At 31.2% G+C, this 20329-nt stretch overlaps 1 protein-coding gene across 2 annotated transcripts in view; it reads left to right on the forward strand.

Moving 5' to 3' along the window:
- LOC144842129 (rho GTPase-activating protein 7-like) overlaps positions 1–20329 on the forward strand; it is a 125651-nt gene that overhangs the window by 102000 nt on the left and 3322 nt on the right. For both annotated transcript variants that reach the window (XM_078698506.1, XM_078698507.1), the window contains 7 exons: positions 10852–10971; positions 12870–13102; positions 14010–14132; positions 14830–14960; positions 15787–15987; positions 17977–18287; positions 18901–19026. In XM_078698506.1, coding sequence (XP_078554632.1) covers positions 10852–10971; positions 12870–13102; positions 14010–14132; positions 14830–14960; positions 15787–15987; positions 17977–18287; positions 18901–19026 — 1245 coding nt within the window. The remainder of the gene's footprint in view (positions 1–10851; positions 10972–12869; positions 13103–14009; positions 14133–14829; positions 14961–15786; positions 15988–17976; positions 18288–18900; positions 19027–20329) is intronic.

Consider the following 20329-nt stretch of genomic DNA (forward strand, 5'->3'; position numbering starts at 1 on the left):
GCGTTTATTTAACATTGATACTTGGGTCTTTGATATTTCCATGTTGTTACTATGGATATTATTGGCTATGTTTCAAGTATGCAAAATGTAACAAAACAGATATCGTTTAGATATTTAGCCCACCGTGGGTAACATGATCATTGCGTATAGCCTCATAAATATATAGTACAGCATGTGTTTAATGATGCGTAAATGCAGCCTAGAATCTTCTAGCCTAGCACAGAGATATTGAATATCTCTATGGGCCTACTTGTGAGTCAAGTGTCCTGATGATGTACTATTCAGAAGCATGGAGTAATTGTGTGGCCTAGGTTCAGTTTGCAGGGACTGAGATTAATTCAGTTGCCGCCTGCCCTAGCTCTTGTCTACCATAAGGATGTCTAAAGTTAGTTTACACTTTAGAAGACAAAAAAAGTAGTTTTTCAGTCTAGCATACACCAGACACTTGGTTCAGTTTACAATGTAGAAGAACTAATCAGGTAGTCTGGCTTTATACCAGGTTTATTGTCTGCTTCTGACAGACTTCTGGATCTTAAAGACTAATGAAGCAGAAATGTAACATTAATTTCTCTCATTACAATATATCTGGTTTACAGGTTTCATATTTATAGTTTTTAATTAGGTTAATTTGAGTGATTAATTAGTATGCGTATTTAATTTGGAAAATAACAGATTTTGTGGCGTCATCAGTTTATTCAGATTACAGTATACAAGATAGCAGAGTTTGGTTAGTATATAACAAAAACAAGCATTAACTGATAATACACAGAACAGTATAAAAATAGTAAAAGATTGCAGAGTTTAACTATGATATCTCTATGATAATATACAGTAAATTCGGACTAATTCAATAATCATATCAGATATGATTTCTTGTACAGTATAAGTATCCAGCAAAAACCGAACTAAAGTATTATTAATTATTTCCTTGGTTCAATGATAAGGGAAGAAGGCCATCGATTTTATTTAAAGAAATGAGTACATGTCTTAACAACATTAAACGTTGATGAAAGATAAATTATAGAAGATGTTCTACGACTGTATTTCCTCGTGGAAAGAACTAATCGTCTGTTTAATATCAACATAAAAAATGAACGTCTTGTGCAACATACAAACATGATAACAAAATTTATTGATATTGGTGCCGACAAATGACTGGCTTTCCCCTTATGTTGCGGCAGTAATCACCCATTGATGACTTCAAGGACCCTAAACCAGAGGGGCTTGCAAAGGGCAGAGTTGGTAGCATGCCCTTGCATCAGTTTTATGGTCGAATTATTTTAGCGGTTTTGGTTTGTGGTTTACTTGTTTACATTACACGATAACAAAATATGTATTACAAAATTGAAAACATTAGTTATGAAATTATGTAGGTTGCTATTTACTATATTAGAAATATATTGGATGATTTTAGTTGCTTGGAAAATTAATTTTTTTTTAAAAGGCTATGTAGCAATTTGAATAGATATAATGACACGAAATATTTATAATTATATAAATAAGTAATAAGTAAGTAAATGACTGGGGAGGAGGGAATGACAATGCAGCCTTGTATCAGTGGCTGGATCTCAATGGTGATAAAATAAAATAAGCACTGAAAAAATGACAATGCTGTGGATATCAGTGGCTGGATCTCAATGGAGATACAAAAAAGCAAAAAGCTAAATCAGAACGATAAATTAAAACAGCCAATATATTGTTGTAAACTAGACCTATGAATATGATATAAATCTATTGGAACAAACGCAATAACAATTTCTATACTGTTAAACCGATTAACTGATGTGAATTCATTTACACATTTTTAATAATGAAATTCCTGAATCTGTTTATACAAACGATTAAAATGTTTGACAAATTCAAAGTCTTTGTCTCACAAACAAATTGATTAACATCAGAGGACATACAATGCCTTAGGATGCAGCATAATCTAAATTAAATCTGTGTAAATTTCAAAGAACAATTGTACAAAACTTTTACAAGACTAATCAAGTCAAAAATGACCTTTGCTGAACTACTGAGGGCAGCAGATGTTTAAACAGTCTGTGTGGCTTTGTCCTGTTTAAATGATTGAAATTAAAATTTAATTTTGCATAAGTGCTGGAATGAGAAAGATGTTTTTAAACATTCCTAGTAGACTGCCCATAGCAATCTTGTTTAAAGAATACAGCTGTTTGATAGTATTTTTATGTTCACATAGTAATTAGAAACAGGCGTTAAATGCTTGTACCTTCGCTCTTTCAAGGCGGTTATTATCACACCATGAACGACGATGAAATGTAATTTAGTTGGCGATTTTCAGGAACAGTAGGTGTCAGCGGTAGCACAGGTCATCGTACGGATGACTGATAATAGTCCTTTACTATTTGAAGTGTGAAATTGAATGAAAGTTTTTGATGTTTTTTGGTATCTACCGAAAAAACACTTAATAAGTTCTAAAAATGCAATTGTAACGATCTTAAACAGCAATTTAATTCGTGTTCCTTCTTTCAGTTTGATATCCATTTATTGCTGTACCCATTTATCTATTTTTATTAATTTTATTTACTAATTAATTCATTAATTTTAACAATTTATCAATGAATTTATTCTTTCTTTCATTAATCATTTTCAATTCACAAATTTACATATGAACATTCTTTCAACTATTGTTTATAATTTTACCCATTTAATTTACAAATTAATTTTTTTTTTTCAATTATATCCATTTTAATCTTTCATTTGCTTATTCATTTATTAATTCCCAACTATACTTTGTTCACATTTATTTTTAATATACATCATTCACTTTTAGCCTTTAATAATCGGAAACAGACGTAAAAAATGTAATTGCTTAATGAAATATTTAATTAACTTTCATATTTAACATTTTTAGACAGTTCCTTATTTTATTTTTTTTTCAAAAATTTTACAGAATTTATTTGATTTGACAAATTGTTTTCTTTACTCAAATCAGCTTGTCATCCACCTACAGAAATTTTAATAAATACTGACAAATATCGGAAATATCCTTATATGGAAAAAAGTAAATGAACACGTTTAAATTGAAACAATTTAATGTTTATTTGTTGAGATTTGTAGGGAAATGATTAAACATTCTGCAGAGTAATTGATTGAAAACTAATTCCGTGACAGAACAAAACGTTTTTGTATTTAATTTCAACAAAACTGAAAAAAGTTGGAGCATTGCGCTTTTGGAATTTCCTATTTTCTTTTTTCTGATTGTTAAATAATATTTATATTATTTTTTGTGACAACTTTACTGTTGTAAAATCAAACAATTTATGTTCAAAGAAAATAAAAGAAATTGTCATTGATTAAGATGCAAGTAAATTGGAACAGACAGAGAGAACTTCGACTATAGGAGGATTTTTTTTTCTGTGTTCAATAAGTAAAAAAGTTAGGAATAGGATCTTAAGCTCTGTCTACACTATCAAACTTTATGTGACCAAAAAAAAATATGCTCATATATGGACATGATGATGTCATATCACTACCATATTTGGGCATATCACTACCATATTTGGGCACATCACATTTTTTTTGTCAAACTAGTTTGATAGTGTAGACAGAGCTTTAATTCAATTGAATCTTGTTCCATTTGAAAATATGCAGAATATACTTTCCTTAGGCCAGATTCAAACATAACCTTTGCTTACAGGGCGATATTTGTATTTGAACAAATTAATTAATTTTTCAATATTTGTCAGTTTGTTAATTTCGCGTAAGATTCTAGTTTAGTTCGCCAACTCATTTCCTAAGTTGAGTTCCTTCAAGCGCACTGGGGACAGCTTTTACAAGGATGTTGAGAATGTTCTTGTGATCTGATCACCATAAAAATACTTGTGATGCAGAAAGTTGAGAAAGCGATCAAGTAAATAGTTTATACTAGGAAGTTAAATGTTAAGAAAGAAGTGATGAGATTTCTATTGGGAATTATTTAATAATAAAAGTATGCTTTTTAGGATAGCTTTAGATTTAGGATAGAATAAAATGTCAATATGTTTCACATCGGGGTAGATACAATTGAGTCTGCCTGCCAGTTTGCTTCCCGCTTGGACGCAATACAACAATGTAGGCCCATTGACATGAGCTTTATAGTGTGGACACGTCATAGTGGATACCCACAATTTATTCAATAGCCTGTTTGTCAATCTAAAGCTCTGTCTACACTATCAAACTAGTTTGACAAAAAAAAGTGTGATATGCCCAAATATGATAGTGATATGCCCAAATATGGTAGTAATATGTCTAATATATATGGGCACATCACATTTTTTTTGTCACATAATGTTTGATAGTGTAAACAGAACTTAATGCAGTGTAGGCCTCTACCTAATAGTGCACAACTAAATATATAATTTTTAAAGGATTTTCATCAATTTTTTTCACCTAGCTAACTATAACATCGGCCATAAAAGGTCATTATTTTACCTTATGCTAACTGTTCAAGCCCACATTCCTTTTAAGTATCCGTCCCTACAGTATCATGTACTTTATGGATAGTGTGAAAGTCGAGGAAGTTTTCTGTAGGGGCAGAGACTCAAGGAAATAGCTTTCAACTGCGTAGTTGGATATTTAAGCCCTAGCGCATACTTGGCGCCACATAGTTAATTCAAATGAATTTTTAAACATACTTTAAATTAATTTAGAAATATGATAAAGATACTTTTAGTGATAATATTAAAAACTGTTTAGCGGTTTTGATATGAAAAAAATTATGTCAAGAATTTGAAATATTGTAGTTTGATTCTTTGAAGCAAAGTGTTCTATAGACAATATGTCTACTTTTCGAAAATTCTCGGTATTGTTGCACAAACCAAACAAATTATAATTTCCGCAAGGGAGGTAAATTATTTATTAAATTGTTCTTGTAATGTTGTGATCTTTCCTAATTAAATTACTAATTTTTTGTTCATTTTTACCTTTGGTAATTGACCTTTTACCCTTATGATACCTCTGGTTAATTTCAAACTCTGATATAATCAATTAACGTTATTATTTGTCTGCTTTTTAAGGAGAGGGTGGAATTTAAATATTCTTCAGAGGTTTGTCAAAGTTTTGATAAGAATTAGCGAAAATTAAGTAATTGTTATGAATGGTGCTACCAATTTGTGAATATCCGCATACTTCCACTAGGGAATTTGGAAGCAGACTCATTCTAGGCCCCTCAGGTCCCGAAGGAAGTTCTCCATGTTGAGGGTCTGTTTGGGGACAATGAAGGGGTATATAAACATGTAAAGGCCTAGTATGGAAGGGGCTTAGGAAATAGTTAACATATGTACTTTTACACTTATACATTTCTCTACTAAACAAATCCGTATGTTTGTACGTTTTCAATAAAAATAAAACCATAATTTTGATATCATTTTCACAATCTTGGTTAGAACTCTGTTGGGCAATGACCAAGAGTTCATTTATAACCACAACATGACAATGTTAGTTATAAATAAAAGGTGTATCTTCTTATATCAACACTTATATCACTACTCATAATGATGAGACCGTTAAAATTTATTTTTGAATTTTTTAACAGCTATGTTAATTTGGCCCTTATGTTAAACACATGGCTGTTATTATGGCGACTTCTTGTTATATCGAAAACATGTTGTTTTCATATTAAATATTCTAAAACGGACAAGAGGTTTTAAGGCCATTGATGGTGAAATACTGCTGATAAAAGATATTTAATTGTTTATGACACTTGACCTGATGATGACATTGGTTAAAATTGTTCATAAAAGAAATAAAAATGACAAACCATTTTGTGTACTGCAAATATATAAATATTAAATCCACAGATTTTGAAAGTACAGTACATATGTAAAAGTTGTGATATTGTACTGTTTTACATATGAAATTCTTGTTCAAATCTCACTGAGTACACATTGTATTTGTAAGACAATTGAATTATGTGCATTATTTTGTTTATAATAAATAAATACTGATAACCATATTAAAAATATAATTTATTAAAAAATCTTTCATTTAAATATCTGACTCTTGCTGGCTCTCCAGTTAGTTTTATTTCAGATTTTTAAAACTGAACATTTTACATCATTTACAATCATTCAAGAATGATTTAAATATACAACCAGTGATTTTGTTTTCTTTGTTAATTAACATAATTTGTTGACAGTGCCTGTCCCTGGATGCCAATAAATAAACTCAATTTCAGGATGTATCTGCTGCCTGGTCTCGCTACTGTCTCGCTCGCGTCTCACCACAATGTATACGGTGGATTATCCGATTATATTCAATGTGAAGGGTTAGAAAGACATTTCTTGTTGATAGAATGGTTTGGTCTGGTTGATTGGTCTTTACCAGGCTTTAAACCCCTGTCAGGATGTGGATGAAGAGGGAGGACAGATCACGATTCCCCTGGGATGACCCATCATGATTCCCCTGGGAGGGCCCAACTATCTAATTCTGCTGGTGAATGAAACCTTCGGGGACAACGTCGTTGTGATTGCGTGCTCTTCCGTAATTCTGTTTCTGTCATCTATGGAAGGTTAACAACCCTATGCAGATTGTCAGCGTAGGAAAGCTGGATAAATGAATTCCCTATGCGGGAAGTCATTCATTAAAGGTGCATGGAACAGACATTCTCGTATTTGCGATGGCTACGTGATTCTGAAATTAATACACAATTTTAATTATTACAGTATGTGCTGTGAGTTCTGCTAGCCAAATTCTATGCATTTTTACCGATGCTGATTTCGAATACAGAATTAACAGTGTAAAAACCTGTACAATAAAACGCCTTTGTTTAACACCTATAATGCAAATTCTTAGAAATAAATAATTTCAACTCAAAAATGTGTCAAAATATGAGTGTCATTGCCTTCATTAAATAATTTTATATCTGTTATTCACCGACCCCAAGGCATTGTCAGAAATTCCAGTTCATAGTCTCATGGCGAAAATTTTAATTGTTTTTGACAAAACTAATCCTATGTCATAATTGAGATATTTCACAAAAAATTGATTGCATTAGTTTGTGCGTATTGTCATATTCATCTGAATATTAATTTCAAAATTTTTATGAACTCTCATGAGAAATAACAATAGGCTTTACAGGAAATTCTTTTGAAGCTCGCGTCAATTACGTATTTTGACGGTTTTTCATTCCGATATGCTTTCTGTCTTTTTTCCAACAGGTGAGATGAGTTTTACCGTTAAAATGATTATTATTCAATTTACCATTTAATGCAGTTCATTTAAAGTTAATTTCTAAGTTCGGCATGTCTTAAATACTTGGAATCTTGTTTGTGACACGATTGAAGATGTGACTAGCAATGTCCAGTGGGCATAATTTGGTGTCAATTATTAAGTAAAATTTGATTTAAAACTTATAATGATCTTTTCTATTGCATAGACAGTTCTATCTAAATGGAGGAAAATGGAGGTTTTTTATTTAAGTTATTTAAGTTTTTATTACAAACTTTGACATTATACTGTATCTATATTGGCATTTTATTTTAAACCAAATAGTTGTACATTTTTCTGATTACAGATTTTGGTATAGTCTAATTTTGTTTTTTGAAGCAGACTATTTTCTAAAGTATATATATAACACATATTTTACATGACCCATCCCAAAACCATGATTTTTTATTGACAGTAGTTCTAATTTTTATTAGATTGCTTTTAAATGGAGTAATTCCATTGTTCCAACTACTTGTCACATGCTTTTCAACATGACCCCTCCTAACCCCCAAACCATCTTTTTAGTCAACATTTATTTTTTAAAGTTTGGATGAGTTTGCAAGTTTTTGGAATAGTTCCATGAATGATGTGTTACCCCCCATTGGGGTCAATGTACTTCTTCATTATCTGAGATACACAGGTCAAGGATAGGTTTCTTATCTCAGTAAAAACTTGGCAAGTTTATTTAACAGGGGTAACCAAATTCCTCTTCTTCCTCACCTGTTCCCCCTCCTCGTTTATATACCTGGCACATGGTTATCTCTTAAGGTTTACTGAAATATAGCTAGACATATATCCTCAATTAGTAATTACAAATTAATATATACATATTCCGAATATTTATATAACTTTTTGATCCCTGTTTACCGTATTAAACCATTCTATTGACCTCTCCTACACTATACTTTCAAAGGATATATAAATTTAAACTAGACACGTGTCTCGTTTAATTATAACAAAAATGGAGAATTAAAACATAACATTAATTTACGACACGTTCAAGGAATTCATATGACATTCGTTATGATGTCCTATACCTGTAATTTAATTGGATACGTTCATTTACAGTTAGATAATTTTATATATAGCTTTTGATTTACGATGACTTGTGTATGAACTGCTATAAATGGGCGTAATGATCGTGCCTACAAGTGTATCAAATTTCTGGATTTGTTTGGTAATCCGCAGGGATGTTAAAACGGTAGGATGAGCAGTAAAAGGGACAGACACACACTGACACGATGAGGAAGCGTTCAAATCATTGCAAAGCAAAAGAATTTAATTTATAATTAGGTAGTTTGCGAGTCTCGTGTTTTATTAGTTGGGTTATGATATTTGTTTTTGTGTATTGGAGGTTATGAAGTAGTCTTGTTGGTGGTAGATGGATTATTGGTAATCCCGATAGGCTAGAATTTAATTGGCCCTTAGGGAATGAGTTATGGGTAGATATCATATAATCCAAAAGAGGGTTATATGAATTAAGAACATAACCATCTAAAAATAGTAACAAGTAATTAAAACTTAATAGTTGTTAATTAACTTTTTCTTTTTGTTTAGGGAGTCATTAATGTGTATATATGTGTTTTTGAGTCATTATTATAATGTTTGTATTATTTTGAGGAAATGAGGTAGCCTAGTTGTGATTGTAGACTCATGGAACAAGGGGATTCACCACTTGTCATAGAATCACTGGCTCCAGAGGAATTAAAAGAACGACTCCAATATAGGAAATCTAGTATTTAACTTGACTGTTGGCCATGACTGGTAATTTGTGTTGTATCGTTATCTGCGGCTTAGCGTTAATCATATAGCGAGCTAAGGATGCTTTCAATCAGGCTTCGTATGCGTTGAGTCGTGGGCCAAACGTCCGAGCAAACGTCCTGACAGTTTTAATTTGTTTGTTTAATTGGCAAAAGTGCATTTGACGAATTTGTATGAGTGTTTTATTACGACTGTAGAATTTTCTGATTTGTTTTAATGAATAATTATGACTATTCTTCAGATTACAATCAGTCATCAACAATTTCTTTAGTTTCTTAAACTTTTTTTGTTTTGCGACGTAGGTGTCAACGGAGAAGTGCCATCCGTTTTTTCAACTAACAGTCTTGAAAAATATATCCTTAATTAAGATGATATGAAATGATAAGGCTCTACTTCCTGATATCTATTCCTTCTTAACCCCCTGGGGTGTGGGGGAAGTTTGAAAACTAATTTCACCAATGATCAAAATCAAAAATATTTTATGAAAAATATGAATTTATTAATTTATTTTATTATTTATGAAACATGTTTTACTGATGTGTAAAACAGTATAAATTCTTTAAAATTTCCTTTTAGAATTGCAGTTTTATGACATTAATCTGGTACTATTAGTATTTTCATACGTAAATAACATTTTTTAAATAAAAACATAGCAAAAGAAATGCAGTAATTTCATTTAACTTAATATTGATTGTCAGCATACGCTGTTTAGGGTCACCCTCTATAAATAAGGAGTAATAAAAATATATATATATATGCTAACTTTTCTGGCTGTTTTACTTTATCGTTTTGATTTAGCTTTTCGCTTTTTTTTTTGTATCTCCATTGAGATCCAGCCACTGATACCCACAGCATTGTCATTTTTTCAGTAATTTGCCTTTGGATTTATATATAGAATAATGTTTATTTACCAGTGAGTAAACTTAATTATTAAAAACAAATATTGATAACACTTCATTCATCTGATAATTAAATTTATGTTGATTGTTATCTGAACAATTAGGTACTTGTTCCAATGAATGCTGCTACTAACGAATCGGTTAATTGGTTACAATGATACTGATCCACATCAAACAAGGATAAAATTAATGAATGTAAACAAATCCTAATTAGTTGTAAAGAGATATCACAAATCCAAAAGGCATACTTTGGCATCTATTCGGTTTACCCTTTGGGCCGAAGACGGTTGATAAAAGAACCGCTGTCCTGTTAAGTCTCTTTGCTTAGCGTCAAGGTAAACTAATAAAAGGTGTATTGAAACTCTTTTGTTTATTGTAAGACTATATCATGTTCGGATTAGTTTCAATCAAAATCATTCGTCTGCTATTAGATAGCTCTTTTCTATGCCTACGTAAACGGCACCCCTCTGCTACCGTCAACAGGTACGTCTAATTGGTGCATAGCTTTCGTAGGAATCATTACAGAAATCCTAGTGAGCTGATTGAAGAAACTCACTAGTCACATGTTCAGGCTGTTTCCTTATATGGCAGGCTCAAGTGTCAGTGTAGGAAGTAGACCTAATGTGATTTGCTCACTCAGCAGACGTGTTTAAAAACTTGCTTGCTGTTGCGGATTGTTGTCATTGTGGTTGTCAAACTCAAAGAGCGAGCTTCATAGAGTAGCACTGCGATCGTATAGCAAAAGTTAAACAACTTTTGGCTTTCTTGTTTACCATACGCAAACTTTTCAGGACTATAAACTAGCAAACGGTTTACGGAGTTTAATGTGTCGTTGAGTAAAAGACAAACTCACTATGGATATTATGACTTATTCCAAGATTCAATCGCTTCTCAGACTTTTAAGATTAGGGAACGAATCCGATGTTTTTGATACTAAAACTTTTACTCGTAAATATGACCGAACTCTTACTTTACCCACCAGGCCGTTCCAGATCAACAACATGTCGGTTGGACAATTGATGTACGTACGAAAGTTATCGTTACTTAAATTAACGGCACTAATGGAAAGATACTCAGTTTCTCATCGAAGCGGTTGGAGTTGGTGAGTTTTTTTTTATTATAGTTAATATTTGTGATATTTAATATTTGTGGTATTTAATATTTGGGGTATTTAATATTTGGGGTATTTAATATTTGGGGTATTTAATTATTGTGATTTTTATGATTTTACTGTGTTTATTATTGTGTTATCTGAAATTTCTAACAATGAATGAAAATTATATTCAGTATAATGTATAAAATACATCAATATATGGATTATGAGTTAAGAAGGGATATTGTTTTAATACCAGTATATTTGTGAATGATATGAAATTTTAAGAAAAGTTTAACCATTTGACATTTCCATAGCCTGTTTGGTTAATAAACATGATATATTTTAATTGGAAAAGGGTGCTTTTCATTGAAACTCAATAAAAATATTTTGGCGTGTCCCCAATAATCATAAGACATTTTTATTATTATATTTTTACCACATTGTTGATCTCACTTTTCATTATAATTGAGATATTTGAGCTAAATATGTCACTGCCTTTGGGATAGTTACATTTGATGTGTAAATCTCAATACATTATCAAAAGCGTTAATATTTCTTTTGGCACGTAGGTCAATCTCGGCGATCTGAAACCCGACGAACCAGATCTCATTGTTTGTGTTTGGTAGCAGGAATCTATACTACACATTAATGCACGACCTCATTTGCCTAATACAATTTCATAACACCTTCCCAGATGAATTTCTGATTAAAATAAACCTGTAAAGTTGACTCTGAAGTATCGAGACTTTAGGCTATCAGTATGACGGAATAGAAGCACTAATTCAAAAGCACCGCGTATACCGCCCTTGGGTGATCATAGTGTCATATTTATTTTTGTTCTCTGTCTAGTAGATACCATGAGAAATTAATAATGCGTTAACTGATCCCCGGGGATAAGGCAATTTCTAAAACACTTGCAGCACATTCTAAATGTTAACCTTAATGCTTCTAGTCAGTTTATGATATCTTTAACATTTTCCCATGACATATTGATGTCCTTAAGCTAATAGAGCTACTTTAATTGTTTCTCAAGACATGTATAATATTTCAAAAATGTCACCGATAATGTACTCAACAAAAATGATTATTAGCACGATAATTACAATGTTTTAGAAATTTTTCAAAGGTTATACCGTGCATAAAGTATTTCAAAGGTTATACCGTACATACCATAGACACAATTAATAACTGTCTTGCTCAAGTTTAATAACATTTTAAGAAATAACAGCCTAATATGACACAAAATTATGTTTTTACAATAATTTAATCTAAAAATAAAAACTCAAAATAAGACCATATAAAAAGAATTATGTGTTTGTGTACTAACATAATTGACCATTAAAATATTATTTCATTCATTTTTAATATTTCAATGATATAACACAGGATATCCAATTGACTGTTTTTTTTTAAACTAAATATTTAGAATTTATTTAAAGTGTTAAAAATTGATAAGATTCTGACTAATTATTAAATATTATAAATTTCCGTCAGTTGTAATTGTTGGTCTAATTTCAAAACAATTAGGCAACAAACTTTAAACTTGTCAATAAAGATTGAAGGTCGTTTAATTAGAATTACAAGTTTTATACTTTTTTCCATTTCCTATTATTTTTCATACTGTTTTTCATAAGAAAAAAGCTTAAGGATAGTGGCACTGTGGATTAATGCTTGCTTGTTTACATAGGGTTCTTGGTTGAAGTCCTTTCACAGGTTCTTCTGGCCAATACAGCGCCACTACCTCTGCCATTAAAGCCTTGTATAAGACTTGATTTAGAAAGAATGAGTTTCCATCCTGTTTTTCACGATTTATGTATTTCACTGTAAATCAAAATTTGTTAAAATCAATAAAAACATACAATTCAATTTATATTTAATGTAAAATTATTTTTTTAATCTTTTAGGATGATGCCACGATTTATGAAACGAATAAAAACGCCAGATTACAAAGATCGAAAGGTTTTTGGTGTTCCTCTGTCTCACTGCTTACAGAAAACAGGCCAGCCACTTCCACAAACAATATTATATGCAATGAGGTATTTAAGACGAGTGGCGAAAGATTCTGTCGGTATTTTCCGAAAACCGGGAGTGCGATCACGGATACAACAAATAAAGAAGATCAATGAATCAAATATAGGTAAGTTTTGTAATTGAAAAATTCAGTTATTTTTATTATAAAATGATATTAACAAAATTCTCTTATAATACCAGACTTTCTGAAAACTGGAAACTCTCCCCAAAACCACACTTTTCTTGAGGTCCAAAGAGTCATAAATTCTTGTTTGCCATTCGGAATATCAGAATTAAATTAGGTCAGCTTAAGATATTGGAAGAGTTGACATTTTTTTTAATTCCACATATTTTTCATTTTAAAGTATAAATTTACATATCCAAAACAAGTATTTCGGAGATTTTCTCTATTAAATAGAATTTCTGGAAATGATTACCAATATTTGATTTTATCACAATAAAGCATTGCATTTTTTCATTTATCTTTGGTGGTCTATGTCTTGGTATTAAACATCTCTTAGACTTGTTGGCTGTATTATTTAATCAGTTTTAATAGCCTTGTGGTTTTACCTTATAAAAGCACACTATCGCAAAGTAATCACCTACGATACTTAAACCCATTGAATCACCACTATCAAAATAAAAGTCACAGACAGAAATTAAAGAAATCCACGCCCCCTGATGGGTCCTACCGACTATCACTTCGTGCCCTCCTTACCGCACAGTGTCCTGACCAGACATCAATTGCCATATTTGTGTTATGACACTACAGTGACGACATTAATTGCATCGTAGTCGTCATTCAGATGGTGGTCGTGGACATTCTTGACAGATCTTATCGTCAGATGACAAAAGAATTTTATCACTTTAACATTTAAATGTTTTGCAGTCGTGTAGCGTTGTCAGAATGAATTAGTTTTGTATGTACGAGTGATACCAATGCAACATTACTTTGATATTTATTTAAACTTTTCCTTTATCGTAACATATTTATAAGTCATTTTATAATTTTAATTCACTTTTCCCTTTCTTAGATGTTAATTATGAAGGCATGATGGCGTATGATGTTGCTGATATGTTAAAACAGTATTTCCGCGAGTTACCCGAACCTCTGCTCACATCAAAGTTACACGATACGTTTCTCAGCATCTTCACGTGTGAGTACAAAAAAAAATAATTTAATAATAAATAATTAAAAAAATGATATGTTTCTATATAATATTGCAAATTATGTAAAATAAAAAAGTGAAAATGATTTTTAATATAAAAATTACCCAAGGCTGATTTAATTAACACCAAATATATTTTACCTAAAAATGCATTTTCTGCGGTTTTTGAAGCATGAAATTATGTCAATCAATTTCATAGTCTTGTGTGAAAAGTAGATTGTGTTCGATAAAGAAACAACTTTTTACCCAGTTGGGAGAACATACTAGGGTCTCAAACGGCCTTGCACTTAAAATATGACGCTATTAAGGCTAAAAATTGTTACGTAGCGCCTTAAAATCTGTTCTTGGGGGTCGATTTTTAATGTATAAGGTCATAATTAATAGATAAGAATGATGTTGATGTTGTATAACCGAAAAAAAAAAGTTTCGCTACATGAAAGAAATTAGAGCAGATATGTTATGCTCAAGGTAATTTTATAAAACTAATTTAAGTGTTAAGGTTAAATATAAAAGGTTAGGAAAATTATTATAAACTATCCAAATAAAAGTGAAAATGATTTTTCCGAACTTTCCCGAATGTGCATCAAAAGGGAATTTTTTGATTAACTTAAGTGAATTGAATTAACACCTTAAGTTCTTCTTTTTAGTGTTATATTAATAATTCATGGTGTTTCTTCTTTTTTAGCAATGCCAAAAGACCAGCGTTTATCGGCACTACAAGCGTCTGTTATGTTATTACCGGATGAAAACCGAGAAGTTTTGCAATCTTTGGTGCTATTCCTCAGCGACATTGCCACGCACTCACAAACAAACCAAGTAAGCTTATACAATTACATAGATTAAACCTAGCCTACTAGCATGCTTTAGGCTCTCTATTGAGTCGTATAGTACGTATACTTCATGTCTTACCCTAGCCTGCCTTAACTAATGCTAGTTGTATTACTAACTGGCTTGACATTAACCATAGATGCTTTTTCAACTGACTTGAATGAGCCTAGCTATCTCACCAACTGACTTGGCCAAGCCTAGCTACCACACTACTAGCTGCCTACTTACTAGACTAATTTCTACTACCGGTACTTATTTTTCCTCGGTCTTTAACTTTCTTCTGTTTTTTTTTTTACTCAGTCTTCAGTGCAACAAACATAAGTTTAGAAACATAAGAAAAGAAAAAAACTAAAGTTAATGCTAAAATAATTTGAACCATCTCTCGAGATTTGTGACCATACTACGCATGTAGTTGCCGCTTCCTTAGAACCAAAAATATCCGCGTCAATCATTCCGTTTAATTAGGTTATGCCAGCACGGGAAAAGACTTGCATTGCGTTTATTGATATGTGGAACGTGCGGCTCAAATTAGGATGGAAAAATTATGATGAAAATAAAAATGGAAGTTACTGACAATTTTAGGAAGATGAACAGAACTGATAGATATATCTAAAGAATAATTTAGAGTGGGTTTATGAATAATATTTAGCGTTAATATTAGCTGTAGAAAGAAGATGCTTGCACTTGGATTCATAGTTTAACTTTACAATTCAAACAAACCATCCCTATAGTAAAATTCATTGATGTTATAATTAATCAAATGAACTTTTCTAAAATATTTTTTTAATTTCATTTGTTTTCTTTTCTTCTTCAGATGACACCTTACAATTTGGCTGTATGCTTCGCTCCATCCCTATTCCACCTCAGTCCGTCCCCGAACCAGCAAGTTGGTACAAGTCCTAGACGCACACGCAAAAACTTCTCACAACGGCCTGAGCAACGGGAGCTTTCAGATAACATTGCAGCGAATGAGTGTTTAACGTTGATGATTAAAGAAGTTAAGAAATTATTCATGGTAAGTATACTTTCAGAAAAGAAAGTATTTTAAAAATATTATGGACAGAGATAAACTGTAAATAGCATATTAATAAGACCTTAAACATTGTTATGTTGCCCCCAAGAAATTTCTTATTGAGAGAAAAAAACAAATGTTATTCATACAAAAACACAATATTTTCTTACATATTGTAGTCGTCACATTTGCTACAACTTGTTATCGGTTATTTCCTATTGTTCTACGGTAACCATAATTAATTTATTGATAATTTCTTTGATAATTATTCCAATCCATCCCATCACCGAAATCCTTCAACATTATAATCCCTATTTGCTCGAAAGGAAATCTATTAAGCCGTTTGATACGTGTGTCATGCAATAGCTGGATCAAATTCATTTGGAAATGCCCAATAAAATCGCATGTTTCTTTATCCGTAACTATAATGTTTTTTAGTTGTAATAATGTTGTCTGTGTGATTGATTTATTGCTTCCTGATATTAAAGCAGTAGTTAGTTGTTTCCCTTTATTCTCTTAATTAGTTTATTTATTGGTTAATTAAATACATTTGTATTTGTTAATGCTAAGTATTATCTTTGTTATGCAATGAAGATCAAAGGATGTAGAGAATGTAACATTCATATACACAGTATAAATTATTTTGTTCTCAAACTCTCTCTGCAGATAATGTTTCTTTGTAAAATCAAAACCTTTTTGAAACATTATATTTGTTATACATATTCTTTCACAATAATTTTCTTAAATAATATTTCCTGTTTCTTGGTAAGAGTAAAGCTCTGTCTACACTACCAAACTTATGTGACAACAAATATGATGTGCCCATATATGGACATGATGATGTGATGTCACTACCATATTTGGGCACACTCTTTTGTCAAACTAGTTTGATAGTGTAGACAGGGCAATCTTCTAAAAGCAAGAATATTTATGTCACATCATAAGAATATACCATGATAAAAAAAAAACCTATCATACAGCCATTTTGAAATTAAATAACACATATTAATAACTAATAATAATATGAATATGAAACTGCTATTTTAATTATGCTTATGGAAGTATGTTTTCTACAACATAATTTACAAATTAGCTAATTTTACGCTTTGAATTTTATGACTCACAACACACTTCCCGTCAGATCCTGATTTGAAGGAAAATGTAGCGGTATCGCAGTAATTAATTACATAATTATATGCGTGAGTTCCCATTAGATAATTAGCGTTGCTAAATTCATTTAACATTTGCAAATTTTTAAGACACGTTTATAAAATCTTCCTCCCCTTCTTAAATCAAATTTACTTATCTGTGATATCAACTTCAAGAATATTGATTTGGACAACAATTTTGTTTTGAAATAAAATTGTGCTGTTTAAATCGTGTAGGATATTTAATGGGTAAAGGCAGTGTTCAAATTAGAAACGATAGAGTAATTGAGTTTTTATCATGAATCGATTATTAAATTAATTTTTAAATGATTTTAATTAAAACTGTTAATAACTATTATTGAATAATCAATGTATTACAGTTATTTATTTATTATATATCAATTATTTTATTTTTAATTTTTAAAATTTATTTTATTATGAATATTTTTTTAAAGATTATTGCAATTATATGTTTCATAGTATTACAAAACAAACATGCTCAAAAGAAATCACCATTTAACACAAGTTAAAATATCTTGTGGTTTTTATTTATTAACATATTTGAGATCTTATATAAATATTATAATAATTATAATAATAATATAAATATTATACTAATAATATAAATATTGTAGTAATAATAATAATATTAATATTATACTATGCTTATACATGGATCTTTATAGTTGTTCTAAAGTTGAAACTACGGAACTGACTTTCTTCCTTGGTTTGTTGAATTATAGTGGTTTCCCTTCGTTGTCATATTCAACAGTTGCTATCAGCGTTGGGATACATCCCTAGTGTCTCAATCCCTTTAAATGTCATGTTCTCGTTTATTTTTCAGGTCCCGGAGGAGACGATAACGAAATGCCACTTTTCATATATCGACATGGGGGAGCCAGTCACCTTGGAAGAACTCGGACGAAAGAAATTTGACGAAACAGCTGATTATAACAGCTATATGGAGAGCTGCATACAAGGAGTGTTGAAAGAATCGAGGGAAAAATTTAAAGGGTGGATTCCATGCGCACCCGTAGAGGGCGTCGATGTAGCATTTAAAAAAGTCGGTGATGAACATCCCCTCCGACTTTGGAAATGTTCGTTGGAAGTTGAGGCGCCACCATTAGAGCTGTTGCATCGTATTATTAACGAAAGGTAATTTGATTATTAAAGAAACGTTTTATGATATCTCGTATGTTTTGTCTTTCCCTTGTCGGAGCTCACAAATTAAAATAAATTTAAGTTATTCCTTTGTCTTTGCAAAATGTAATACATATTAATTTGATATTCCTACACAAATGTATTTTATTAGATAATAATTGTTTTTAATGAAAACTAGGTGGAATGATCAACGGGAGGCTGTTTGAAATAATTGCGTTAATTTATACATTTGATTCTGAACAATAAACTAGGTTGACATATTGTAGTGTTTTAATATTTTTTGGATACAAGTACACAAAAGGATACGAATTAGACACGCGGGGCAACAGTTGCAATCTGTTGCCTACAGCTGCAGCGAGAAAAAAATTTAACGAAATTGTAGAAATACATGATACCGAATTTAAAACATTGGCAGGGTACATGATTGAGGCCAACATAACAAATGTGTACAACCAGTTAAATACAGCGATTAAGTTGCAAGAAATCAACGATTATGTGTTCATCGTGCAGGAGAATGATAAGGCTGGATGGAAGTGCACGTAAATGAAGTGTTTCTTGAGCAAATCTTTCGTCGCATTTCTTCTGACAACCCGTTTTTTTTTTGTAGATATTTATGGGATGAAGATTTACTGAAATGGCGTGTCGTTGAAAAATTAAATAATCAAACTGAAGTATATCAGTACGTAGTGAATTCGATGGCGCCGCATCCAACCCGAGATTATTGCGTTTTAAGGTAAATAAAAAAAATACTTCATACTGATATGTTATAAGGTTATCACCTCTTAAACAAAAAAATAAGGTTAAGTATTTAAAGAAAAACATGGTTTAATATTTACATGGATCATTTGACATTGATATGTTGTCACTTACTGTACATTCATCATATATTGGTCTAGTTTGGGACATTTATATGTCACAATTTTGTAACATGAGTCAACATGTACACATAATCATAAAAGTGACCCGAGGAAGCTTGGGTGTCTCTCTGAGTAACAACTGGTCCTGATAAAAATGAAAGTATATCTATCCAAAAACTCCAAGGATAGGATATGATTAATAAAAAAATGCAATATTACTTATTAGAATCAATAACTTTAACCTTGTCCTATTGAACACAAACTTGTTTTTAGTAACGCATTACGTACTCTGCCGGAGACGGATGCACGGGGGCCCGGCCGCAACCTGCCTCTCCTTTCTTTTTAATAACTTTTATTCATAATCTTTAATATTACTTCGAAATTATGGTTAACAATGTTTTAATGGAAATAACTTTTTAAAATTTTGGACTGTGTGTCCCTCTCATTCATAATCTATAAGTCAATTCTTCCCAACATACAAAGGCATGTTACAAGTAATTTTGAGAATATAATGGTGGCTACAAAAGTACTTATATTTAATTGCAATGTTTTGAAATTTGAAACCCCAATTCAGAAATCTTAGGAAGTCTATACTAATGCTATTATACTTTGTCAATTTGAAAACAACTATATAAATTAAGTGTAATTCTTTTGAGAACCGATGCCAATACGGTTCACCAATGCCAATCCAGTTCATTACAATATTTACCAACACAAATTAATTGATTTATTGCGCTAACTGGAACTACTTTATCATTATAAAACGCGCTTTGGAATTATTACATCTGTTGCTGCGCTGACAGAATGCTCCCGACTTGAGCACTGTGGTTACACTGTTATATACATATACTTAAGATAAGACTTAGGGAAGGGAAATGTCATTTAGTACGGTTAGTTTGCCAAGAACTTATCCCCTGGGTGGTGAGTCAGCAGCGTTGTATTGCCTTACCAATTATTGCGACATAAAACATTTTAAGATAGTCATTAATAACATTCATAACAATAAATGTATTTTTCAAAAAAAAAGTTATAAGGTTAATTATGATATAGCTATATTATACTAACTAGAAAGATTAAAATTTAATACAACCCACGATGTCTTAATTCTTAATACTTGTATAATATTTTTTTTATAATAATTTTGCTATATCTAAATGTATGCTATATAAGTGTTAATAT

This window comes from Antedon bifida, chromosome 5, assembly GCF_963402885.1.
Source record: "Antedon bifida chromosome 5, ecAntBifi1.1, whole genome shotgun sequence".
Taxonomy (NCBI): domain Eukaryota; kingdom Metazoa; phylum Echinodermata; class Crinoidea; order Comatulida; family Antedonidae; genus Antedon; species Antedon bifida.